General features: G+C 43.7%; 1 protein-coding gene across 1 annotated transcript in view; it reads right to left on the bottom strand.

Moving 5' to 3' along the window:
- LOC115108070 (receptor-type tyrosine-protein phosphatase S-like) overlaps window positions 1-25,232 on the bottom strand; it is a 207,836-nt gene that overhangs the window by 83,610 nt on the left and 98,994 nt on the right. Inside the window, 2 exon segments of the mRNA XM_065008938.1 lie at window positions 37-306; window positions 10,550-10,660. Coding sequence (XP_064865010.1) covers window positions 37-306; window positions 10,550-10,660 — 381 coding nt within the window.

Raw genomic sequence — 25,232 nt, forward strand, 5'->3', positions numbered from 1 at the left:
GTAGTAGCCTAGATGAATCCCTGTGCCCCTTCTTACACTTGACTGTGATCTGCGCGACCGCCTCGATGATGCCCAGACTGCTCATGGCCACACATGTGTAGTTGGCCGACTCTCGCACGCTGTTGAGTTCCAGAACGTTCCGGCCCACCGGCATCTCGTCCTCCGGCGTCAGGTCCTCTGAGTTGAGCATCCATTTGACATAGGGCATGGGCGACCCTACCGCCACGCAGGTGATGTTCACACTGCCACCTGGCATGATCTCGTGACTGGTGGGCGGGATGGAGAAGCGAGGGGGCACGCGCCGGACTGGGAGTGGGAAGGAGGGAGGGAGGAGGTGGAGGGAGGGAGTCAAAAAGAGAGAGAAAAAGAGGTAACAAGACCGGCCGATGAAAATTGACCCTTTCAACGGCATCCGTTACATCAACAGAGATCAACACGGTGCATGACAACTAAATCTAGTACGTTTTTCTAGGACATACTTTCCAAAGTAACAAAAAAATACTAAACTAACAAGAACTGCTTCAACAACAATATAGATTGACATTAAAGCAACGATTCATAGCAACAAGGTTCCATTTACCAAAATTTGACCCATCACGGCACAATTAAAGACACAAAAATCTATTATGAGTTTCTCATCTTTGAAAACTGAACTACTGACAGAATATGCATCTACAACGTGGAGTTAACACCCATGAAGACAGAGTATAATATTTGAGGGAGTACTGTATGATCGATGCCATACAGTAAACAGGAACTTCCTGTCCTCACAGCCACTCACAGCAAACCAGGAAGTTGACCATTATAGGCCCTCCCACGACAAAGGAAGAATAAAGGAAGATCTCAATTGCTTACTCCTCTCATCCTCTCTCCTTGTCTCCCTCTCAAAACCCATAGGATGAGAAAGCCAGAGCTCTCTCCACGCTGACCTTCTCCTCCAATGGGTTTTGAGAAGGAGACAAGGAAAGAGGAGAGAGGATGCGAGGAGTATGCAATTGAGATCTTCCCTAAGACATTTCTCCCATTGTATTTATTCTGTGGTTCGAGTTGGGGCCTCATGCACCTGATTGATAAACAGGCTCGTGCTCTTAGTCCTAATGGTACCTGCTAGCTATGGCTAATGATGAGAAACTTTAATCAGATTTTTGTGTTTTAGGGTAGATCCACTGGACAAAGCCTTTTTAAGATCTGACACGGTTCCATTGATAGATGCAACTATCAGTCCCACAGACAGCATGCATAATAGACTGAGGTAAACCAAGGATTAAATGATAAGTAACAAAACCAGATATAAAATTGAGATAAAATGCATCGAGGAATATAACTTAAGGTTCGCTAGCATGCCCAGACAAAGACGATTGGAGAGGAAAAGAGAAATATCAGATATAGGATAAAGCGCGCGCAAGGAATAGAGACAGAGAGAGAGAGACAAAAAGAGAGAAGGGAGGGGTGGGAGGAGGGAGGGGGGGAAACCCACTTCAATGCTGTGTAAGCTCCTCTTTCTTTTTTTTTTGCCAATGTGACCTAATGTGACAGTTGGCACATTGTCACATCGCAGTCCTGGCAGAAGTAACACAAAATAAGTATAGAGAAGAACAGGTAGTGTGTTTATAAGAGGACATAAAGAGATAGCTGTAGTAGTTGTAGCTAGAGCGGAACTATCACAGATAGTAAAAGAAGTCGAGAAACAAACCGACAGAAGGTAGAGGAAGAGCTGGAGAAAGGTACAGTACAATGGACGTCTAGGATGGGAGAGAATTGGCTGTGGGTTGAATGGTCAGAGGACGTTGATCATGGGATTGAGAGAGGGGAGAGGGTTGAGTTGGGTAATAGTTTGGGTTTATGTGAGCATGCATAGTATATCTACATGCGTACGATGTTTGTGATATGTGTGATGTAATGCTATGTGTATGCATGTGCCTATTTGTGTGCGTGACAGACACACTGTGTATGAGGCTTTGGGACTCAGGTCGAGAGAGAGAGAGACGTAAAAAAAAAAAAATATGTGAATATGTAAGGGGTGAGACTCAGACTTTGAGACAGACAAGACAGACAGACAGACAGAGAGGACAAGGAGACGGGACACGAGGCAGAACGGAACAGACCCAAGCAGCAAGGCAGCAGACTGAAGGGACAGACAGACAAGACACTGATGGGCACAAGGACGTACTGTACGCAGAGGGAGGGGAGAGGGTAGAGGAAGGTAGGAGGGGAGAGGGGCGGAAGTGGGATAGAGTAAGGAGACTGTGATTCTGGCCAAAGTAAACAAAAACATTGCTCAAAGTGGGTTCAAGGTCTCACACACTGGGGCTTCAAATCAGAGATTCAACTGCCCCCCCCCCCCATCCCCCAGCTTGTTGCCAACAAAACCAGGGGTGCACTAAGGTTAGGGGGGGAAGATGGGACATAGAGGAAAAATGGCATTTCAAACACACCGTGTCGATCCAAATGGGATTCATTCAATAGTAATATTGGATAGCCTTGGTTGTTTTTCCACGAGGGAGAGCACCAATCAGCTTACAGCATACTCCTTCTAAAATGATTTACCCGTTTGTGTACACTACCGAGTGTGCATATCAATAAAGTAACTCTGGGCTGGGATCTATTATATATAAACCAAGCTTGTGCACAAAGAGACATCCAAGAAATGTTCATCTCTACTACTTTTTAAAAACTAGAATCTGAACTACAGAATACAACCAAAATTGATTGGTCACAGAATCATGGAGGCGTATCGCCTTTGACTGTATGTGTAAAATGACTAATAAAGCATTTATTCACATGACTTGTTCTGATTGAGTTGAAGATGAATGGTGACCTTCTATGGTCTCCATTGGCCGATAATCATATTATCTTATACACCCACACCACTGCTCTCCTGGAGTATCTTACGAAATCCTTACAAAATACCTCTAATTCACTGACAATGTCAATTGTTCCAGTTACTACCTCAGAATGTCACAATCCAACCTTGAGGTTCTATTCCGATGAAGTAGAAGTAAGTTAGCTTGTGGTTCCTACACATTTCCTTTTAAGATAACATTATGTAAAATACATTTGTGTTTACTTTTAGTATAATGGTAACTCAAATTGCATCATGTCAAAAAGACACCAAATAAACCATAACACCTTTGAACTTTTTAGACACATTTGAGATAAACACAATTATATCCAAAATTGGCTCCTATTTCCAAAAAACGAAAAGAACGTAGGCACCATATTCAACAGGAAGTGACAATCACAATGCTAGTAAAACGGTGGCATGACATAATTTATTTCATAACAGGTCATGACTGAATCAACCCTCCATTTATATCAACGAATATAACTTCGTTAATAGGCAGGAGAGTGTAGTTTCAACATCTTTCAGATGTTACAACAATCAGACATGTCAGAACAAGGTCATATCTCTTAGCGTTTTTGTCATGATCCCTGTCCTGTCCTGTTATGGTAAGTATGATGTCACTCTTATGGCAGCCATTTTGTAGCGCACTTCGAGTAAAGTATTCAACCAAAAAGGCCATAGCCTTATTCTAATCCCTCCCCAAAAAGTGCTTATTGAAGAACAAAGGTGAAAGGGCAACCCATTCCTCACACGGACATGCATGGTTGTGACTGGCATGAGTAACAGACAACAGTCAGGCATCCTTCCATCCACCAGGTCCGACACAAGAGAACCAGTACAGTCCAACCATGTCAACCAAGCCCATCCAAGCATGCCATTCCCAATCTAGCATGGTGTGGGGACACATACACACAAAATCAAAGAAAGGAAATCCAACTTAAAATCCACAAAACCAGTCTTAATAGCATACACAATATCACAGTATGCATGTGTGTTCCTCAAGGCTCTGTATCAAGACCATTGAATGTTTTGGAACTTGTGTTTGTTTTTTTTTTGGGGGTTGTAGGCAAATAGAGGACTTACGGACACTTTTATATTTGACTTACATAGATCAAATTCCAAACACTTGAATATCAAAGAAGTCTAATTTTAAGGGAAGTCCAATCAGGATGATTTGTATGGACATTCGAATAAGAGAATACCCGTATTGGTTTTGACGGTGCTGTTCTCTCCCTTGGGGCGAGGGTCAGCCAATGGACCGGGAGCGTTGGTGGTTGAGTGAATGAGGCTTTAACAGAGGAAAAAGATCTAACCCTTCACCTTTGGCTACCTGCACTTAGAAGGCCCTACTGTTTTCTGTAATATAAATCTCCCCCCTGGAAAAAAAGGTATACCAACCTCCATTAAAATCTTTCAAGCATGCGTCAAAGGAGCAGTCATCTAACCTCTAACCCTATGCATTTATGTAGCCTCTGATCAATTCTGATCAATTCTACCCTCGGAATGTCTCCAGAATATCTGTTTAAACAGAGCATCATTAGTTGACAATAAACGCAGCTTCGTTAAATCCTATTCATCTTGAGATGGGTAGGGTGACCGTGGCAGAGGAATTGGGAGCTGGGCCCCCAGTATGCCGTTACTGGTCGACATTTGTATCTCTAGCCAATGCCTCACCCACTACCATTACCTTGATATAGTACTGTATACGAGATAATTAAGGGATAGAGTGGAGTACATGTATTTATCATTTCACCTGGCTCTGTGAGATCGGCCGAGCAGACAAGATGTGGTGAGTGCTGCTCTTTCTTTGCGATGCTACCCTTTAGAAACGCAAACCCAGCTTAAAAAGAATCCCAATTGCATTGACACGTCTCCTCATTCACAAAGACCAGGAGCCCAACCGGCCGATATAGAATGGAGAGAATAATAGACCACTCATTTTGACTCAGTAACAAGTATATAATCCTATTTAAAGCCCCAATGTGGAGAGAAAGACAACTCAAAGGTCATACAGTGGACGAAGGTGGAGAAGCAGTCAAGAGAGAACGCCAGAGTACTGCGGTAACTCCAAGTGGGCGGTACGTGGAAGGAGTTCAGTGCCAAAACAGAGGTCAGAAGAAGGCGGACATTATCGGCCATTTTGGTGAGGCAGTCTGTCCTGCCCCAAAATGAAGGGGTAAGCCAAAATAATGTGCAGCCTTTAGTGTCACCTTGAAGCTGAGATTACACCCTCTTGGTGCCTGAGGACACAGGCATGATATGGAGATCCTTTGGTTACACTCGTGGAGTGAGGCCGAGCACATTTACATAGAAACCACAGGGGCCGCCCATATTAACACACCTTGGCTGTGGCAATGCTAAATAGTCTCTATGGGTGGCTCATCAAAATGGATATTATCACATAAGGAATACTGACAGAAATCCTGGCTGGATATCTGATAATAGCAAACAGTAGGCTCAGAAGATTGTATAGTGCCTCGTTTTTCCATCGTCTTACAGGTAGACAAGCAGCCAAACGATACTGCAGATATGTCTCAGCTTTGTGGTGAATTAGTCAGATTGGAAAATGTATAAAAATTTGGTCCAGATTGAGAGTAAATTGATCCCTGTCTTGTGACCCCCCCAAAATATGCATTTCTTAATTCATACAGGGCTCCAAGGATACAGATATGTGCGGTTTTGAGGGGGCCTGTCATCTCCAGGACTCCTTCAAACAAACATCTACTTAGCAATGGCTGGCTTCCACTTTGGCCAGCGAGAAAATAAGGTGTAATCTAGCTTTCTTTCCCAACAGTTACACACAAATGCACAGCAGGACATGCAAGCGCATTCAAAACAAGGCAGGCATCATAGTAGGGGTGCAAACATTCACATGCATTCATCACAGCACAGTCTTCCTGCATCAATGACAATGTGGATAAAGTCTTTATTATATTTCTCCAGACACTAATTACAGACCTACTACAATAATATATATATATATATATATATATATATATATATATATATATATATAGATATCAATATAGGTCTGCAAAAAAAATCTACCGAAATGTAATCGTTGCCCCAAGTCTCCTGGGCTCACTTGTTAAGTTTCCTTCGTTGGGATCATGTCATGTTTTAAGGACTCTATTGTGGGGGGACAATAATGGGAGGATATCAAGTCTGCGGTATGCAAGGCTTCAATTGGTACATTTGCTAAAAGAGTGTCTTTTTTATCATTAATTGGTGCAGGGTACAGTGGGAGCCGACAAACCCCCTCATTTGTGTCGGCGACGAGTGAGGGCTCAAAAGAGATGATTATGTACGTTTGCCTAATGAACTGTCTCGCTGAACGGCGTTAAGACGGAGGATTTCAAAGGGGGCATTGGCTTAGTTGAGTCTAAAGCGAGACACGGGCAAGGAGACACAAAAGAGACCACACATGTTGAGAGCAGCAGCAGAGCAATGTGTGGGTCGACTATTGTGAGATGTCATTAACCCTCAACTGCAACTTGGTGGCTTCACTGCCCATATTGGGGTTAGGATATGTTACAGTGTGCCATTAAGGTAGTACAGGACCAGGTCCACGGGCGAATACAACTACAAAACTAAGAACTAAAGCCAATAACCAAGTCCATGGAGACACGGCAGGGGGCGATGTGTTTCATTATTTATTCTTCCGCTTTTGCGTTGGCGAGGGTACAGGCGAAGGGGTGAACCTGTGTCCCTCTTAGGCAGCCTACATGCTCGTCCTACATGGGCACTCATGCCCAGGGGAGAGTGCAGCTCTCCACTCGGCGTCAATTTTAAAAAGGGACTATTTTGTCGCAGTTGGGAACGCAACACGGCTCTGGACATGCTTTCGCAGACCCAGAGCAGGGCCACTTTTACCAATATACAGAGCTCATATTCTTGGACCTAATCCTCAGGAGATCCATAAAGAGAGAGAAATAAAAGAGAGAGAAATTATCATAGCTCTCAGAGGAGTTAGATACGGGAAGTCGTGAGCAAGTCTGCGATCTTTTCTGCCTGAATGAGTGATTTCTGCCTGATAGAACAAACTTGTTGAACCTCATGTAATTCCGTCGCCCAACAACCTGGCTTTTGCCCAAAATCTATGTCATGTATTCACAAGCGCTCTGGAGCCGTGCAAGTTTACTGCAGTGGGTGACATGAGATTTAATACAGATCTGGCTCTGATTCAGCTCAATATCTGCTGCTCCAAAACTAGCACACACCAACAGTAACACATTATGCTGAAAACTCCTTCGAAAGCTGATGGAACGCTAGATTCAAGACACTCAATTTAGAAGCAGTGAACGAATGGTGCTCGCATTGGTCTGCAATTCATTTGGGGCCCTTCTCCTCACCATTAGACCGGGGTTTAAAGCAGACGCATCAACAACAAACAAAAAAACGCTCCGTATTTGTTTTTGTCCAATTTGAGAACCTTCGTTACCTGCCCGAAAATCAATCCAGACATGCAGTGTCGAAAAGGCAACTGAATTAATAACAACGCGGAGTTTGATTGAGTCTGCCGACTGCTGAAGGACAACGACAGTCAGCCAACGGACCAATCGTGTCTGATTGCCACCATTGGAAAATAAAAAATACCCTTGCACCCGTGCAGGAGTCATTATATTGATATTGATCTTCTTGATACTGTAAAATGCAAAATCTCCACTCAACCCAATCTAGACCAATCAGGATTGATGAATTCATAATGGATTACTTTAAACACGATGACAGGAACACTGGCTGTATACACACATTATTTGATCTAGCATTAAAATTTGTGTAGGGACTCAAGAAGCAGCAGCTTTACTGAGGTAAAAAACTAACAACCACAAACAAAAGAACCACGAATAACATACATTTTAAGGAAAGGAAAGTTTTAAAAAACAGAACAAAACTAAGGGACAAACACGACACTAACACCACTATACAAAAGGACTAACTAAAAGAAGAAGCCAACTAAGGTCTCAATTAGGTAAACAGTGGGTGGGTAACAGAAGAAGTAGAGAGCAACAAATTGACAAAAAAAAACACAGGAAAGAATGCAGAAAGAAAAGAAAATGCCCAATGGAATTCTGTTCAGGCATGCAAGCGTAGTTACATTCTCCCATCATGCATCAGGCCCTGTTATTTCCAAGTGCTGGGTTTCCATGAGAAACACGTGCAAGAAAGCTTTCAGAGCAGAAGCAATACCAAAGGATGCAAACGAGAAAAGGCCCCACAATGCAAACTTAAAAGTAAGGAAACAAAACCCGAACTAAGCGGGTTTCTTTGAATCATTTCTTCTTTTGACTAAAGAATAAAGAAAATTGCCCTTCATAAGTATTTAGCATTTTTGATACAAATTGTTTAGGATTTCATCAAATTAGTAATGAATCGAGCTTTGTAATAGATAAATATAGTGTTCAACATGTTTTTTTAATGTGGGTAAAAAAAGTAAAAAAGAAAAAACACACCAACCTTCTCGAAGCTCTGAGGGATGTAAAGGGGTTGATGCAGAACACAATGACATGAGGAGAAGAGAAAAATAGGGGAAACACAGAGAGAGTAAAAAAAGCCACCTCAAGGCGTTTAGCTGCAGCTACATTTCTAGTTTTAGGTTTTCCCTCGGCTCTCTGTCTCTGCTATCAGTGACATCCGTCTTTAAGAAACTTGCCTGGCCCCTTAAATAAGCTTTAACCCAAAACAATCAGATTCACCCCAGTGGCCGCGCTGTCGTCTGTTAGGAAAAATGGGCCGCCACTGGAGTAAAATCAAGCGTATCATCATTATCAAAATTCACAAGCTCCTTAGCCACCTAGAGAGCTCCCATGATGGCCGAATTTGCTTTCATTAGAGAACGAAACAAAATAAAGAGAAAATTTAAAAAACAACCCAAAGTAAAAAAGAAAATAACCAATAGAAGGACACAGTTTGAGCTCAAATTAGCAGCTACAGTATTAAGACATTTACTTCAACCAGGTGGTTATGAGCAAGCCAAAAAGTGACATTTTGACAATGGCTTGATTTTTGGATGGTCTGTGGCTACAGTCTTATAATCAAGTACTGTATACTACTGCAGGGTAATGTCCATTTGAGGTTTGATCCCTACTGGAGCTGCTAATTTTAAGTGCAATTTGATTTGTGAACAAAACATACTAGTCAACATCAAATTTTAGAATTGAATGACAAATTAAAACCAAAAAGAGACAATCGACACAATCTAGGCATAACTTGTGCCACTGGATACAGATCATATGTAGACACCATCCTGGGGATTGCACCAGTTACTGGAACTAAACTTGGTCTAAACTTAGTCTGAGGACATGATATATATTTTGACTACAGAACTCTTTTGCATTCAGATTCTAAGATGACAAAATGCGGCCAATTGTTTTCTGTTTCTTACGTCGATGGGGCTCTTCGCTTAGATTGCCTTTTACTCTGTCACACAGGACATAAGCGTGGAGGTCAACTGCTTGACTCGGAGTGCCACAGCATCACGTAGTCTATATGTGAACGGGAACTGGAGGTGGAGCTCTACTAGAGGAACGGCATTATTGCACTAGGATTTTTAACTTCCTGATAAGCAGCTCCTTCCGAGGGCATGATAATGACGGCAATAATGAAAAGGCAGCTCCCTGACCCATTTTATCATGTAAGAGGCGTGAATTATTTAGCGGGAACAAAGTTATTTGGTACACAGCGGGTACAAACTGAGCAGATATGTGAGGCATCTTTAAAAAAAAAAAATAACTAACTAAATAATACATGCCTAAAAATGCATCTGCCTCAATTTATTAAAGCTGCCTCACAGGGGATTCATTATCGTTTAGCATTAGTGGTAGGGAGTCACTTTTGTCTTCATCGCCTGCTTTGTAAGAAAATGAAACATTTACTCAGATGGATTGTTCTTCATATTTTCAAAATTTCAGAATATAGCAGCTAAATGACATATTTTAAGACAAAACCCCAAAATAGTAATGTCGTAATACTAGCAATGGATGTTTCTACTCTAGTGGTGCTGTAGGCATTGCCTTAGTTTATTGTACAGCAGTTCAAACCTTTTTTCCCAATCTGAAAGGAAGAATGGGGTTAAAAATGTTGATTGGTTTGCAGTAGGCTTTGCCACCCAATCAAAATCAGACTTACCGTCATATTCCTGTGACTTAAAATCGATTCAGAAACATTCCTTGGACACTCACTTTAAGACCATTAACTTAGAGAATGACATGGGCGTTTTACAGTAAACAGATTTAAAAGCCTATTACAACTATCGCCCACTTACTTGAATAATTACTGACCACATACGTTGTCATCATAAAAGCCTACATTTTGTATATCTGCCTCTTTAGGGTATTTGTGGCTTTCAGAAAGGGAGCATATGAAGATTAAAAGACACCAATTTGAATTGAGCACTATAACAGGGAGGGTTAGATGGTGGGATACAGTTCAACACTCTTCACTGCAAGTTAAATGAGCATTTATGAGGAACAATACTAGTATCAATGCCACAAGGATTATGTAAATAAATCAGATTTTTCCTTGCAAATACTGTATGATACACAATAGTGCCCCATTCAAAGTTAAGAAATTGTATTGTCCCCCTTGGTCACGATTTCTTAAAATGTGACTTCCTAGTGCACTTAGACTGAGCTGCCTTCTGGCAGCCATTTCCGTCAAAGTAGTAGAAGGTGTTCTGGCCTCCGGCACCTTGTTGCACCCTACCTCGCACATATAGGTTAGCAGGGGATGAGTAGCGCACGCCTTCCACGTTAGACGCCACGCACTCGTACTTCCCCTGGTCCGTCTCCTCGCTGTTCTCAATCTGCAGGGCACCTGGGAAAGACAAACACCCGACAAAGACAAAGAGAGAGAAAGAGAGAGAGAGAAGAAGAGGGAGGAGGAGAAAATTATTAGTAAATCCATAATGGCAGGAGATTCAGAAACCTTCTTAATGGAATCCCTCGTAAATTTCTCAAGCCCGTTTGGTTGAAAATGGTTCTCTCCTTAACACTAATGCATACTGCCTTACACTAGCCTCACTAACCCACAAAAAAATGAAATAATTAAATTGGTGAACTGAATAAGTCAAACTAAATTTGCTGTTAAATGTGTACGGAAAAGATCCTTGTACATGTTTTTCCCCTCAAACACCCATGAGTGCCAGTGGTGCCAGTGGCGTGATAGACAAGACGTAGACGCTGAGAGGTTGCGATTGAATGGGGATGGACAGATCACCCTTCACATAGCACTCACTGAGGGAGTGTGTGTGTGTATGTGTGTGTGTGGGGAGAGGGGGGCATGGGCAGATCTCCAGACATACGATTAATCAGTTCATGTCCAAAATGAGCAACTCTAAAGCACTCTAATTAGTGCGGCATATCCATCCCCACTGCAGTACCACAGAGTGAATAATTGCTAACAGTGAGATATTAATTGTGTATGTCCGCATCAGTGGCTACAGGGACACCTTCTTCAACCTTAGAACTTGCCAGGTAGAGATGAGAAACAAACCCCAGGTTCATGTTCAAGTCTCCATGTGCAAGTCTCAATATGGGTTACAGACGAGTCAGACCAGCACTAGCTAACAAAGTAAACAGTGTGGAGAATGAAGTAGATCGGAGACAGGAGGCGAAACAATGGGTGTCCTCGTTAACGCTCGATGACGGCTGCTCCTGATGATATCATTAGGACTTCGGTCTGGCTCGGCCTGCTGACAGATTGCCGCCCTTGCCTCCCTGACAAACAGCACTGTCGCTCGTTAGCGTTTAGCTAAGGCATGTCAATATGCCACTGTGCCTGTGCTCCTTTGTCAGATACACTACCACTTCAAAAAATAAGTAATTCAGATATACCACTGCAGAAAGCTAACATGTTAAGATCCCCCTAACACTGGGGTCTAAATAGGTCCCTATAATTAAGCAATAATGCCCAAGGATGCGTGGTACATGGCCAATATACCACGGCCAAGGGCTGTTCTTAAGCACGACACAACGCGGAGTGCCCGGATACAGCCCTTAGTCGTGGTATATTGACCATATACCACAAACCCCCGAGGTGCCTTATTGCTATTATAAACTGGCTACCAAAGTAATTAGAGCAGTAAAAATATATGTTTTGTCATACCCATGTCAGCCAATCAGTATTCAGGGCTCGAAACACCCAGTTTATAACAAACCATATACAGTGCATTCGGAAATTATTCAGACCCCTTCACCTTTTCCTCATTTGTTACATTACAGCCTTATTCTAAAATGGATTGAATACTTTTTCCCCCTCATCGATTTACACACAATACCCCATAATGACAAAGCAAAATCAGGTTTTTAATATCATAAAAAACAGAAATACCTTATTAACATCACTATTCAGGCCCTTTGATATGAGGCCCAAATTTGAGCTCAGGTGCATCCTGTATCCATTGATCATCCTTGAGATGTTTCTACAACTTGGAGTCCACCTGTGGTAAATTCAATTGATTGGACATGATTTGGAAAGGCACACGCCTGTCTATATAAGGTCCCAGAGTTGACAGTGCACGTCAGAGCAAAGAATAAGCCATGAGGTCTAAGGAAGGCACAGATCTGGGTGAAGGGTACCAAAAAATGTCTGCAGCAGTGAAGGTCCCCTTGAACAGAGTGGAAGAAGTTTGAAACCACTAAGTATCTTACTAGAGCTAGCTGCCCGGCCAAATGGAGAAATCGGGGGAGAAGGGCCTTGGTCAGGGAGGTGACCATAAACCCGATGGTCACACTGACAGAGCTCTAGAGTTCCCCTGTGGAGATGAGAGACCCTTCCAGAAGGCCAACCACCTCGGCAGCACTCCACCAATCAGGCCTTTATGGTAGAGTGGCCAGACGGAAGCAACTCCTCAGTAAAAGGGACATGACAGCCCTTTTGGAGTTAGCCAAAAGGCACCTAAAGGACTCTCAGACCATGAGAAACAAGATCTGATGAAACCAAGATTGAACTCTTTGGCCTGAATGCCAAGCGTCACGTCTGAAGGAAACCTGGCACCATCCCTACGGTGAAGCATGGTGGTGGCAGCATCATGCTGTGGGGATCTTTTTCAGTGGCAGGGACTGGGAGACTCGTCAGGAACGAGGGAAAGATGAACAGAGCAAAGTACAGAGATGTCCTTGATGAAAACCTGCTCCAGAGTGCTCAGGACCACAGACTGAGGCAAATGTTCACCTTCCAACAGGACAACGACCCTAAGCACACAAACAAGACAACACAGGAGTGGCTTAGGGACAAGTCTCTGAATGTGCTTGAATGGCCCAGCCAGAGCCTGGACTTGAACCCGATCTAACATCTCTGGAGAGACCGAAAAATAGCTGTGCAGCGACGCTCCCCATCCAACCTGATAGAGCTTGAGAGGATCTGCAGAAAAGAATGGGGAAAACCCCCCAAATACAGGTGTGCCAAGATTGTAGCGTCATACCCAAGAAGACTCAAGACTGTAAACGCTGCCAAAGGTGCTTTAACAAAGTACTGAGTACAGGGTCTGAATATTTATGTTAATGTGATATCTCAATTTTCAAAAAATGTATAAATTAGCAAAATATTCTAAACTGTTTTTGCTTTGTCATTATGAGGTATTGTGTGTAGATTGATGACGATTGAATCAATTTTAGAATAAGGTTGTGGAAAAAGTCAAGGGGTCTGAATACTTTCCAAATGCACTGTGTTATGTTACTATCTTTACTCTGACTGCCTGCCTCAATTTCCATGTACAGTATGATCTCTAGCTAAGAGTCTGTGCAAAATAGACTCTGAAACTCGACCCATTTAGAATTCTCTTATTTTCTCTCTTTTTTTTCTTATTTTCTCTCTTTCAGATCATCCCGTCCCCAATGGGGAGTCCTATCTGGCATGGTGAACACATACGGCAAACTGAAACCGTCTACCTGCAAGAACGCAGGTGGTGTTTTTGCTGTGTGTGTGGGGGACCTGATTTGGATCTGTTTGATGTGCGGTTGGCACAGCGAGTGCCAGAGTCACGGCAGGTGGGCTGGAGCGTGTTCAGAGAGGCCTCCTCAGTTGGACGGCAGGGAGGCCAGTGAATAAGAACCATGTGAAGTCTGACTCTGGGCAGAGACAGTTCCAGAAATTCCTGTTGGCCGAGCTGAATTCTGAAATCTTTAAGCTGATTGAAGGCCCGGCGACAGACATTTTAACGCCTCCATAAAGTGCTGGGGATAAATAAACAAAAAGGCCTGGGTGTTTACGAAGAGAGCAAGCCCTTCTCTCCCTTCCTGTGACCATAGATCTTCGGTTGGCCCCTCTTGCCATGGGCATGCCTTAACACCATGACACGGGCTATTATTTACCTGTTTCTATATTTATTGGAGTTCCTGGACCAAAAACGAAAAGAACTAAACGTAGTTTCTAACCAATACCTACAGATGCCAACTGAAACATTTATTCTGAACCTTTTCCTAGCAGACGCAAACAATCAATTATACTCATGTCGGGCGCCTAGGTTTCCGTCCAATTGGTGACAGATTTTCAAGCAAACATTCTCCCATCACATAAAACCAAGATGCACATTTTCGCACCAGAGATGTGTTCCATCAAATTGACTTGTGCGCGATGACGTAGTGCACATAAAAATAACCCCTGCAGTTAAATTGCAATGTACTGAACAAAAAAAATGAACTGAACAAAAAAAAATTACTGAACAAAATAAATGAACTGAACAAAAAAAATGTACAGAACAAAAAAAAGTTGAATGGGTTCCCATCGCATTTTCAACTCTAACGATGGTTTTGTCACAAAAATGTTGCATTATATAGCGAATGTGCCCACTCTGTTATTGCCAAGTGCGCTCTAGCTAACAGCTCGCATATACAGTGCAGGTATAGCCTACATCAGGGTTCCCCAAATGGAGGCTGTGGGCCGAATCTAGTTGATGATCCCTGGGCTACATGAAGAGATTATTATGGGAGTCATAGTGGGAGGATTACAAAACATGTCATCGCATAACTCAAAATGTATATAAACATTTATGCATGAAAGCGCTTATGATGCCATTTCTCCCATAATTAACTTTACAGACACAAAAAGATCCCACCTTGTGTAGCATATTTGATTTTGAGGACATTTGGAAAGTTTACAGACAGATTTGCACTTTCCATCAGTTCTGTCGTGTTTTATCCAACATGTAGTTTACTTGCATAGAAAGTTGGATGGAAACCTGATTATTGATTGTTTGTGTAAAACCGCACTGATTCAAAGTGAGAGAATCTCAAGATGACTACATAAACAGCCGAGCCAAATGAATTATACACTAATTAAAACCAACGAGAGGCTCCTGTGGATTGAGCTTTTCAATCAAGGAGCGACTTTGAGTGAGTGTTTGTGTGTTATCTGTGCGTCGCTCTTTTAGGTAACTCCTTTCTAAGAGCCATCAGCTGGTTCTAGGGTACCCACTGAGTTCATTACATAATTGCAGCCATTCTTTCAAAGCACATCTCAGGAGTACAGAGAGTTCTTAAGCTGGGAAGAGCAGGCAAAAAATCACAATTTTATTCTATTTCAAGTCGCTTTCTCCCTCGATCTGTCAGTCTCTTTATCGTCAAATCGCTTCCTGGAACAGAGCTGGCAATGTAATTAATGGTTTCCGGTAGCATTGGTGCTACAGATTTCATATCCTTTATTTAGTATCCCTTTCTGTTGTGTATGTCTGCTCGAATTGTGTCTGCCTGTGTCATAGAACGTAATTCTTGTATACAATGGCTATAATTTCTGTTCAAACTCATTTGCATTAATTAATTCACTGTGCTCAAGACTCTCTCTCTCTCTATGCCTCCCCCATTCATCTAATGCATAGCTAATTCTGTATTTTTGACCAAGCAGTCCCTGGCCAACTGAGGGTACCGTCTTTAAAGACAACAGGCCCTAAAGCTCTTTTAACATGCTGGAATCCAAAACAGAATGTCTTTGATGTTCCTTCTCTTGAAACCACCCCACCGCCTCCTCGGAATCCTGTCCACCAACTCACCCCCTCTCTCCTTTCCCCTTCTCTTTCAATTTTTTGTATGACTATTTTCCATGTATTTTGCATAATTCCACTCCTAGTTCCCTGGCAGCACCCAGACAGCCTGTAGCTTTCCAGAACGTGCAGGGCCATTGGTGTTGCTTGTCATTTTGTTTGTGTCTTAAAAAAACAGCACGAAAATAACACCGAAAGAATTATCTCGCGCCAGCAAGTGGCCATGTGCACAAAGCTCCACACGGCCACACAATGGGGGCTTACAGATAGAGACCCGCCGTATGTCTTTAAGATAAACAGCAATTTACAGCAACACTAGCACAATGGCCCTCGAAACACGTCAATAAAGTTCTCTCTCCGCAGGACATTCGGCACGCCACGACCCCTCTCCAGCTGTGAAGTCTTATCACAAGCACAACAATAACGACAACAATAAAGACTTCTATTTTATTTGATCTCGTTAGGGAAAAGGACGTGCTTGCCATACCACATATCTAATGGGCCATGTTTATGGCTGATTAGTCAGTGAATAGTGAATAGTCCATCACAGCTGGACTAGTTATCATTGAGCTAGCTAGTTCTCAACGAGCCAGCTAGTCAAATCTAGAGGCAATGAGATATACACAACTATGGTGATATCGATACTACTACATCGCCCTTGGGGCTAGAGAGAAAAGAGGGAGGCTCCTATTCCCAAATAACCCCAAATAGCCAGGCTCATCCACAAGGACGTCCCTTTCAAGACAGCTCTATCTCAACTCCCCTCTCTCAACTCCCAACAGACAACCACCTCACCCCCACCATATCATCATCACCAGAGAAGATGTTGTCAATGGTGGTCTTAGGCAGCCATGACAGCTCTAGCTCCCCTGGTTAACAGCAGATGTAGGCTGATCTGATGCAGTGTCGAGGAAGGCAGGTGTGATAATGAGAGGCCTGCCAAGGCGTGCGCCACACAAATACACGCCAGGCTATTAGGAGTGGGTGGCGATGGCGAAGGAGAGAGAGATGGGGGGGAAGAGAAAGAGAGGGAGGGTAAGGTAGGGGAGGGGTCTGGCACAGACAGATGATTAATTCCAGAAAGTGCCCGCGGCCACAGGCTGCCCACCCCATTGCCTCCATGCGCAGGCTTGGCCATGTGTACCCACCCAGTCCCATTTGTGTAATTCAATTAGTGCGAGCTGGCAGGCCCTGATTGATTTGTTTAGGAGATCAACAAGATGGCTGGCTGTGGTTTAACAGCCACTGCAGAACTTGTCCAGGCCTGAGGGTGGCGCAGGAGAGAGAATCTGTATTTTTCATCTCTCCTTGCATGCGTTCTCCTTTTTTTTCTTCTTCAATTCTTCTCATCTCCCTTCTCACTCTCCACTGGTACTCTCCACCTCTTCTTTTTTCTCTTTTCAACTCCCTTCTCTCTCATCTGCTTTTCTCGAATAATCCTCTCTGCATTTGTTTAAAGCCACACCTTTGAACACAACAACCAATTCACACCATTGGGAAAAAAACAGGTTCCCAACTGTGTTTAAGAACAGTGACAACGTTGCTTTCCCAAATCAAAGGGTGCTGGAGAGAGAGAGAGAGAGACAGAGCAGTCTGTTTGGGAAAACAGGAGCAGGGAAAGGTGACAGCTCTGTCCAAATCTGTTGTCCCCCCTCTCTCACTGTCACTGGGACCACGCTCAATCGCCACCCCAAGGTCATTAGATGTGAGGACCCCGAGACATGACTCCATTGTTTTCACCATCCATCTGGCGTTTTGTAATGCTCTCATCACACCTGTAATGAACTGCAGGTAGGGAGTCCACTGCTTTTCTTCAGGCCAGCTATGGCACTCTTGCATGACAATAGTGCTAACAGTAGTTTGGTCACAGTTTCAGGGCGCACACAGGGGTAAATAACAAGAAACAAGTGGCCGCTATGTATCACAGCATCTGTTGTGGCTTACAGGGACACTGGTGTCTGTGGAGCTAGCATCCAGAGATCCCAACTTCATACATCTCAAAACAGGTGGTACAGTCAATCCCCCTTCCCACTCCCTTTGGTTCTGCCTAGTTCCCACCATCCCTTTTGCTTTGATGCATCCACAAACCACCTGTGTCCCTATAAATCATCTGGGATAGGGGGACAGACACCCGCTCCCTCTATCCCTCTGCCATCGCCAACCCAGTTCAGGTCTCTGGGACTGGCTGCAGTGGAGCTTCCAGTAGAGCTCCGATGGTGAGGGAACTGTCCGTTGTGGATGGTTAATCTCATTATGCAAATGAAAAGTTCATAATTCACGCTCGCTTTTGTTCCCCACGCCTTTTTATGCCAGACATTATGGATATGGTTGTTCGCTGGTTTACAGGCAAGGCTCTGCTTGCTGGTTCAAGGATTTCTCCTTCATGTACTGGGGATCGGGGTGTTGTTGGATTTTGTTTATTATCTATGGGCTCGCTCATGTATGGTAATAAAAAGATAGGTAAAGATCTTTAACTGATGAATACTAGTATCACTCCTCAAACAAAAAGATGAACTTGTTGATCATAATAACACCCATCTCTGCCTGCCACTATTGGCCCAATCCCCCCAAATACGAGGTGAAATACTGACAGAGAAATAAGATGTTTACCTACCTGCTTACCCCTGTAAAGGAAGCCATTTTATTTCAAACACAGTTAAGATCACTTTAAAACAATAGAGTACAAAGATCAACCGTTGGGAGGCAGTGCGTCAAGTGTGGCCCAGCTGGATGATCAAGAATGGCAGAGGGTATAGGAATAATCCAATGTGGACTTTGACCTTCCATATCAGTCACCGCAGCCATGGTAGCAATAATTTCCCACAATGTCCTGTGTTCCATTCAACCGTCACATCCTCTCCCTTATAGCCTATCATTTGGTTTGGACAGTGCATCTCGTATGCTGTTTAATGCAGTGGCCACAGCCATTTTAGAAATGCCCAGTGCCTATTCCCGTACTCCACTTCATGTTCCTAAGCCGCGCCGCGCCGCACTGCAGCAGGGGATGGAAATCAAACGTAATTTATGCGAGTTACTCCGACATTCCGGGAGCATCTCCTGCCAGGACTCATAAGGAGGCGGCAGCGGGGCGGAACATTAACATACGTAATGTGGTCATCGCCCGGGCCGCCACTGCAACGGGAGAGGATATCAGGGCTGAGGGGTGGGGGTACAGTTTACCCAGCATTCATTAGCCTGGTAAGATCAACAAATACTTCCCAAAAACCCACCCTGCCATCTCCAAACGTTTGAAATGTCAGAGGCAAAAGCAAACAAACCACCCCTAATAACCCCCCAACTCCAACACCAGATTGAAATTGCATCGGTAGTTCTCACATTGAAGGGGTTAGCAAACACAGAACACACACAGACACACATTAAATACGCTAAGGATGGAATGAAACACAAAAAGGGAAAAACACAGACACACACACACACATAGACAAAGACACAAAGGACAAAATATGAATGTTAGCTGGACATATAAAAAGGCTTGATTTCTTTGGAGAAGGAGCTCACTCAGTTTAGTCACTTCATTTGAATAGGGGTGGTTAAGTCTGGTTAGATTAGAGGTTAAGGTTCAGTTTTGTTGTTAGTTAAAGTCTTACCTCGGATGGGGGTACCCTCTGGAAGAAGAGATACAAAACGAAGAAGACAACAGTTTAGTTCAAGATTAACATTAGTAGGAGCCAGGAGTTATTTGTTTGGTGAATCGACCAGTTCCTTGCTAATTGGCCGTAATTATCTTTGTGTTTAAGTGTATCTTGACAAGCGAAATTTCAAATTCAATGGGACTGGAAAGACCTCCCACTGCTGGTCTCACAAAGGAACAGGGAGTTAGTATGGCGGGCACACTCTCGTCCCTTATCTCCTCCTCTCCCTCTCTTCTCCTCAGCCATATTAAGGGGGGAACACAATGCAGTGCCTGGGTTCAGAGAGAAGCTTGGGGTCTTGGCGTGTGTGTTTTATCATTGCCACTATTCCCACTGATAAGGCAAGTCGAAATAGGATTGGCCTTAAGTCGACATGCCTGCTAAGATCACGTAAAGCCTTTTCCCAGCTAAATGACCTTGGGGTGGGAAGCCAAACAGTTGACAGCTCTGTTACTCCTACCAGACTACCCACACTCTGTAGAAGAGAGGCTGGGCAGAGGATAGGAACTGTAATGAGCATTGGGTTTGGCACCTAATTGGGAGGGTAGCGTGGCTCTCCTGGGGTTCTGAGCTGCTACCTAACGTACTGTAGGTCCCCCTGGAACAGAGACGTGAGTGGGAAAAGAGAGCCAACCTAACTCCAGTCTTTCTTTCTTACTCTCTTACTATTCTTTTTAGTCTCTGCCGTTGTCCAATTTTTACTTGTGCAATCTCTTTTTTTCCTTGCGCTTTTTCCTCTCACACTTTTGCTTTCCCTGTCTCTTCAATGCTCTTCCCCTCTTTTTCGTGCCACTCTTGCTCCCTCTTTCTCCTGTATTTCTATCTCCCCCCCTCTCTGGATGAGTCAAAACAGCAGACTGACAGTGTTCTGCCCTGGGCTACCCCCTGAGAGTGCCACCAGGGCGGCGCCAGCCCAGCGGAGGTGCCCTATTTAGCGCCCAGGCCTGCGGCACACCGCACAGGGGTCAAAGGTTAATGCAGCCTGTTGTGGCTGACACTACAGCCATGGCTTGTGTGCCAGTGTGACTACAGGGAGCTAGAATCACAGACACAAAAACTATCCTCTGTCTTTCATAGCTGGTCACTACAGAGAAGCTAAGTGTGAGGCGAGACTATGCAGTAAGGAAGCCACCGCAATGTTGGAACCACAGACATGATTTATAACGGCTTCTGTTTCAGGGCTACTGTTCCTGCTCTGGGTACAGAGTGCTCCTTTGTTCTTCCAGCAGTGGGGAGGTTTGAGTGTTGAGCTTGGATGTTTTGCATGGTTTTCGATTCTCCGTGGATGTTCCAGTCCCAGAAATATATCACTTGCAGGTTCTTCGAAAATCTGGCAAAACATTTAATCCTTTTAAAATGCTCATATAAGAGATATCCAACAACACAGACAAGGGAGACAGGGTTTGGGTATGTTAAGTTGTTAGAGTTAGAGTTTAAGGGTAGCAGGAAGCTTGTGGATTTATTTGTTCTCCAGTGAAGTCAGAACTTTAGTTAGGAGTAAGACGTTACGAGTTCAGGTTTGGTTAGGTGAGGGTTAGGTTGGTTAAGGTTAGGTTTGGTTAGGTTAGGTTAAGGTTAATAAAGTATGTTTGTAAAGCAAGGATTGTCAACTGTGGATCCTGAGTCAAAAAAAGAGGGGATAGGAAGATTTAAAGCGATTTGGTCTGAAAGAAACATCAAAACCTACAATGTAATGATCATTTTCACAAAACATATCTGAAAGTAAAGAAAAGGGAGCAGAAAGGAAACAGGGAAATAAAAAAAGACTAACTATAGGATGTATCCTTCTCTCAGAGCCTAAGTGAAGGAATGACTTGTTAATCTCTGAAAATTAGGAAAAATCTAAAATGTCAGTGCTCAAGAGACTAACTATGCATTTACAATGCCAACGCATATGTAAATTAAAAACACCGAAGGGCTCTGGTTGAGCTTGACCTCTAAGGACGATGAAAATCAGTCTGTGTGCGTGGCACCAATCCAGATCCACCTGTATTATTACAGTAAATACACGCAAGTCATAAACTCTGATTTTAAGCTCCGGTGAACTGTGGCTAGATCGGCTTAAGGTGAGAGTGACTTAAATGTACCTTAACGGCCAATGACCTTCTGTGCAATCACCAGCAGTGGCATCATTGACTCTGCATAACGCCTCCAACCGTGTGTGTAAAATGCTACATGTGGAGCAAAAAAAAAGGATTGTTGTGGATGTGGCTAGGTGGAGTGGAAAAAGGTGTGAAAAAAGTGGGCTGGTTGGCCAAGTGCCAGGGTTTGACCCCCCCCGGATGTCTGGATGACCTTTTCGTGTCCATGGAGACCCCTCTGGGCTCCTGGCACCCTGGATGTTACAACACCTGGTCGCCACCACATCTGTACATCTGTCTGACTGAATCATGCCAGCTCCTACTGTTCTATCCCTGCCCCTGGATGATGTTATGTGATGTTTAGTGCATCTGTGCTTGCCCACCATTTGTATCTATGATGTGTGTATGCACATTAGTATTTCAGAATTTGTATGTGCGTGTGTTTGTTTGTGTGTGTGTTGTGTAGAAAAAAGTCCACAGCAGGCTTGTAGCGCCGAACCGTCCAGTATCTTAGGGCCAAACCTGTCATATGCCAAACCATTGCTTCAAAGAGACTGAATAGAGACCTCATTCTTTAAGAATATGTACGCATCTCACGTTACTCTCGCTCCCTCTTTCCCTCCCTCGCTTCTCTCTCGCTAATCTGCCCGGCCTGACAAGGCCAGTGAGGGCCTGGGGTCAGGAGCCATGGGGACGGGAGAGAAATGTCAGGCCTCCTTCACACCTCCAGAGGAACTCACCTTGGGGATTCTGCATGCAAATATCACAGCTCTGCCAGCACAGCAGTCAGCACTGTCTCCAGAGGCTCAACACTACACGAGCTGCGTCCAAATGCAGCTCATGTTTTTTTATCTGGCTATAAAATCGCCATCTTTGTACATGGTAAACACAGTGGCATGTGATACTAGGATGGTAGTGTGTGTTTGTGAGGGACCGGGGTAAGAGTAAGCTGCTGAACGCTCAGTACCCCCCACCCCCAACCCCCCAATCCACATTGGGGGACCCATCAATCTCAGAATCGCCCCTGGGTCAAGTCTGCCTGCAGCTAAATCAAGTGGCTACAGCAACAGCCAACCAGCAACCAGATCACGCAAAGGCAAAAAAAAGACAGCCCCTATTCAGGAAGTTTAACCACCATGGGAACTTTTCTAGCTTTCTTCCTCGGCTTTTAAAAATGCATGTCTCCAAGGGCACTGTCGGCAGTGTCAGGAGTGCTGTACACACACCTGGATACGTTCCCATATATCACTGACGAAGAGATGCCTGGCACCAAAACGAAAAGTTAATGAATGCCTCGGCTTTAAACAAACGGAGAGAGGCATGGCGTACTCGGCGGAGAAAAAAAGCACCAACCTCCGAACTTCACTGAACAAAGATGGAATCCGAAACGCATCTCTCACACCTCAAGAGAGAAACAATATTGAAGTATTTCTTCTACCTTGAGCGTTTGAAGCGTCTGCTCCGTTCCTTTTGAAAAGGGGAATTAAAGATGAGAGTTCAGCTGCTTGACTGGAAATGATCGCAGCTGAGGGGGTTTGGGTGCGCAGGCCTTTGCTCATCAGCATAAATTCAGCTTGCTGGTGGACTGGGGTCTGCAGTAGCAACAGCAAGCCGTCTTCAACAGAGTCGGGCCCCAAAGCTATCATCGCTAGAACAGGCCTTTATACCAGACAACTAGGCATGAATTTGAAACGCCCTTTAATTTGCCCCAAAATATAATAGAGTTATATAAAACGCAGGCCTCTGATAAAATCAGTAGTGTAGAAATGTGGTAAATAACCAACCCAAAAAAAGGGCTATGAAGCTTTAAAAGACAGTGGGGGAGTACTGGGCAGCAGCAACAGTATTTCTTGAGAAAATATTTGGCACAGAAGGGAAGGTCGAGCTGGCCACAGCGTGGGGGCTGGAAGGTTCCGCCACACAACGCTCCTGCAACGCCCTCAAAACCTGGAAATAACTCCAATTCACCCCGTCACCACTACACTTTCCAAGCCTTTTTAGACAGGTTCACTGAAGCCCTCGACTGTGTGCTTTCTCGTGTGTGTGTGTGTGTGTGTGTGTGTGTGTGTTTGTGTTGGTGGGACAAATGTAATATTAAGATTTTTAGGTCATCTTAATATTTTTATACTCGTACACTCATCTCATTGTCCTACACCTCAATAATCGAGTCAAACTTCTACGCCAGAGCATTTGAAACTGCCTACATAGAACCATATGACAGAGGAGGTGAGAGTAGCTTGGCCAACATAGTACTGTTTTTAAGTAGAGGGTGAGAAGTGTGTGCGACACACAAACACACACCCCACCCCGGTTCCTGTCCTTGTTTCACCTTTCTACTCAAATCTGGGAGCCAAAGACGGTTCACATTAGTGGGAGGGAATAGAGAAAACATTTTTTTGTAATGTTAAAAAAAAGGGAGGGTAGGAAAAGGACAGAGGGAAGAAGATGGGGAGGAAGAAGGTGGGGGAGAGGACATGGGGCATGCATTTTAAAAGTAGTTAAAATGCCATCTGCTTCGGGGACAGTGGGGGGGGGGGGCTTGTGGACTTAGACACTTACCAAAGGCTTCTGGAAATTATAAGGGGAACAGAAAAACAAACAGATAGAAGGAAAAACAGAAGAATTTATTTTACGGTTTGGTTTTACTCCGGGAGTAGTACCAGATAGAGTTCTGGAATGACACTGTTTAGGTGGGTTTTTTATTACCCGAGAAGGCAAATATTACACGACATTTTTCACACAAAATGTCATATTCACACAGGCGTTCAGGTAGTGAAGATGTTATCATTGAGTAAATGTAGCACTTCTTTACTTGTGTGTAAAACTGCCGTACTTAAAATTTAAAATGTTAAAATTGTATTTAATTACACTTTATTTCATTCTTCTGGCTTTATTACTGTTACTTGACAAAATGTAATTTGCCAAATACCTTATTCATTGTAAAATGCCAGGAGGTAAAACATCTGTGATGCATATCAGGGACAGAGTATTAACCAATGTATTTGTATGTATTTATAAATTTGGAAGTACATTTTGACATTTTAGACACTTTAATTATCGAATAGAGTTCAACTTCAGGTTAGAGAATTAGTTATTTGGTTGAATTAGTTATGTTGCTGTCCCGTTTTGTTATTGTTATTGTTTAGTTGTGAGAACTGTTGTGGGTCAGCTGAAGGTCAAATGGAGGTTGTTGAAGTCTGCATGATGTGTGTTCAGAGTGACACGTCATCGTTTCAACAGACAGACAAGACACAACACACACAGAGATACAGCGAGGCAATCCGCTCTGGGTGCAAAAAGCAGACGTGCAGAGAAAAGTAAAGACATTGTGAAACAGAGAAACAAGTGAGAGACGCAAACACGGGGTAGAGGTGTACAATATCAGACAGCTCACGAGACGAAAATACTGTACCAACCCACCGCACCCACCTTTCTCTGAAACTCTTTGAGCCTCACTATGAGCAAAAAGGTGCAAACACACAAACATCTCAGGATGTCAAGCCTAATCATGTTTCAGTATGCATGGTTGTCCGTACAATCGAAAAATGAATGTGCCTCCTAAGGTTAGAGCCCAGGGAGAGCTCTGACTGTGTGCTAAAATGACCCTAAACATTAACATAAGTTAAGGGGAAAAAACTTGCTTCTTAGGAATCCCCTACAGTGGATTGCTGTCCTCA

The sequence above is a fragment of the Oncorhynchus nerka genome, linkage group LG24 (assembly GCF_034236695.1).
Source record: "Oncorhynchus nerka isolate Pitt River linkage group LG24, Oner_Uvic_2.0, whole genome shotgun sequence".
In the NCBI taxonomy this organism is placed as follows: domain Eukaryota; kingdom Metazoa; phylum Chordata; class Actinopteri; order Salmoniformes; family Salmonidae; genus Oncorhynchus; species Oncorhynchus nerka.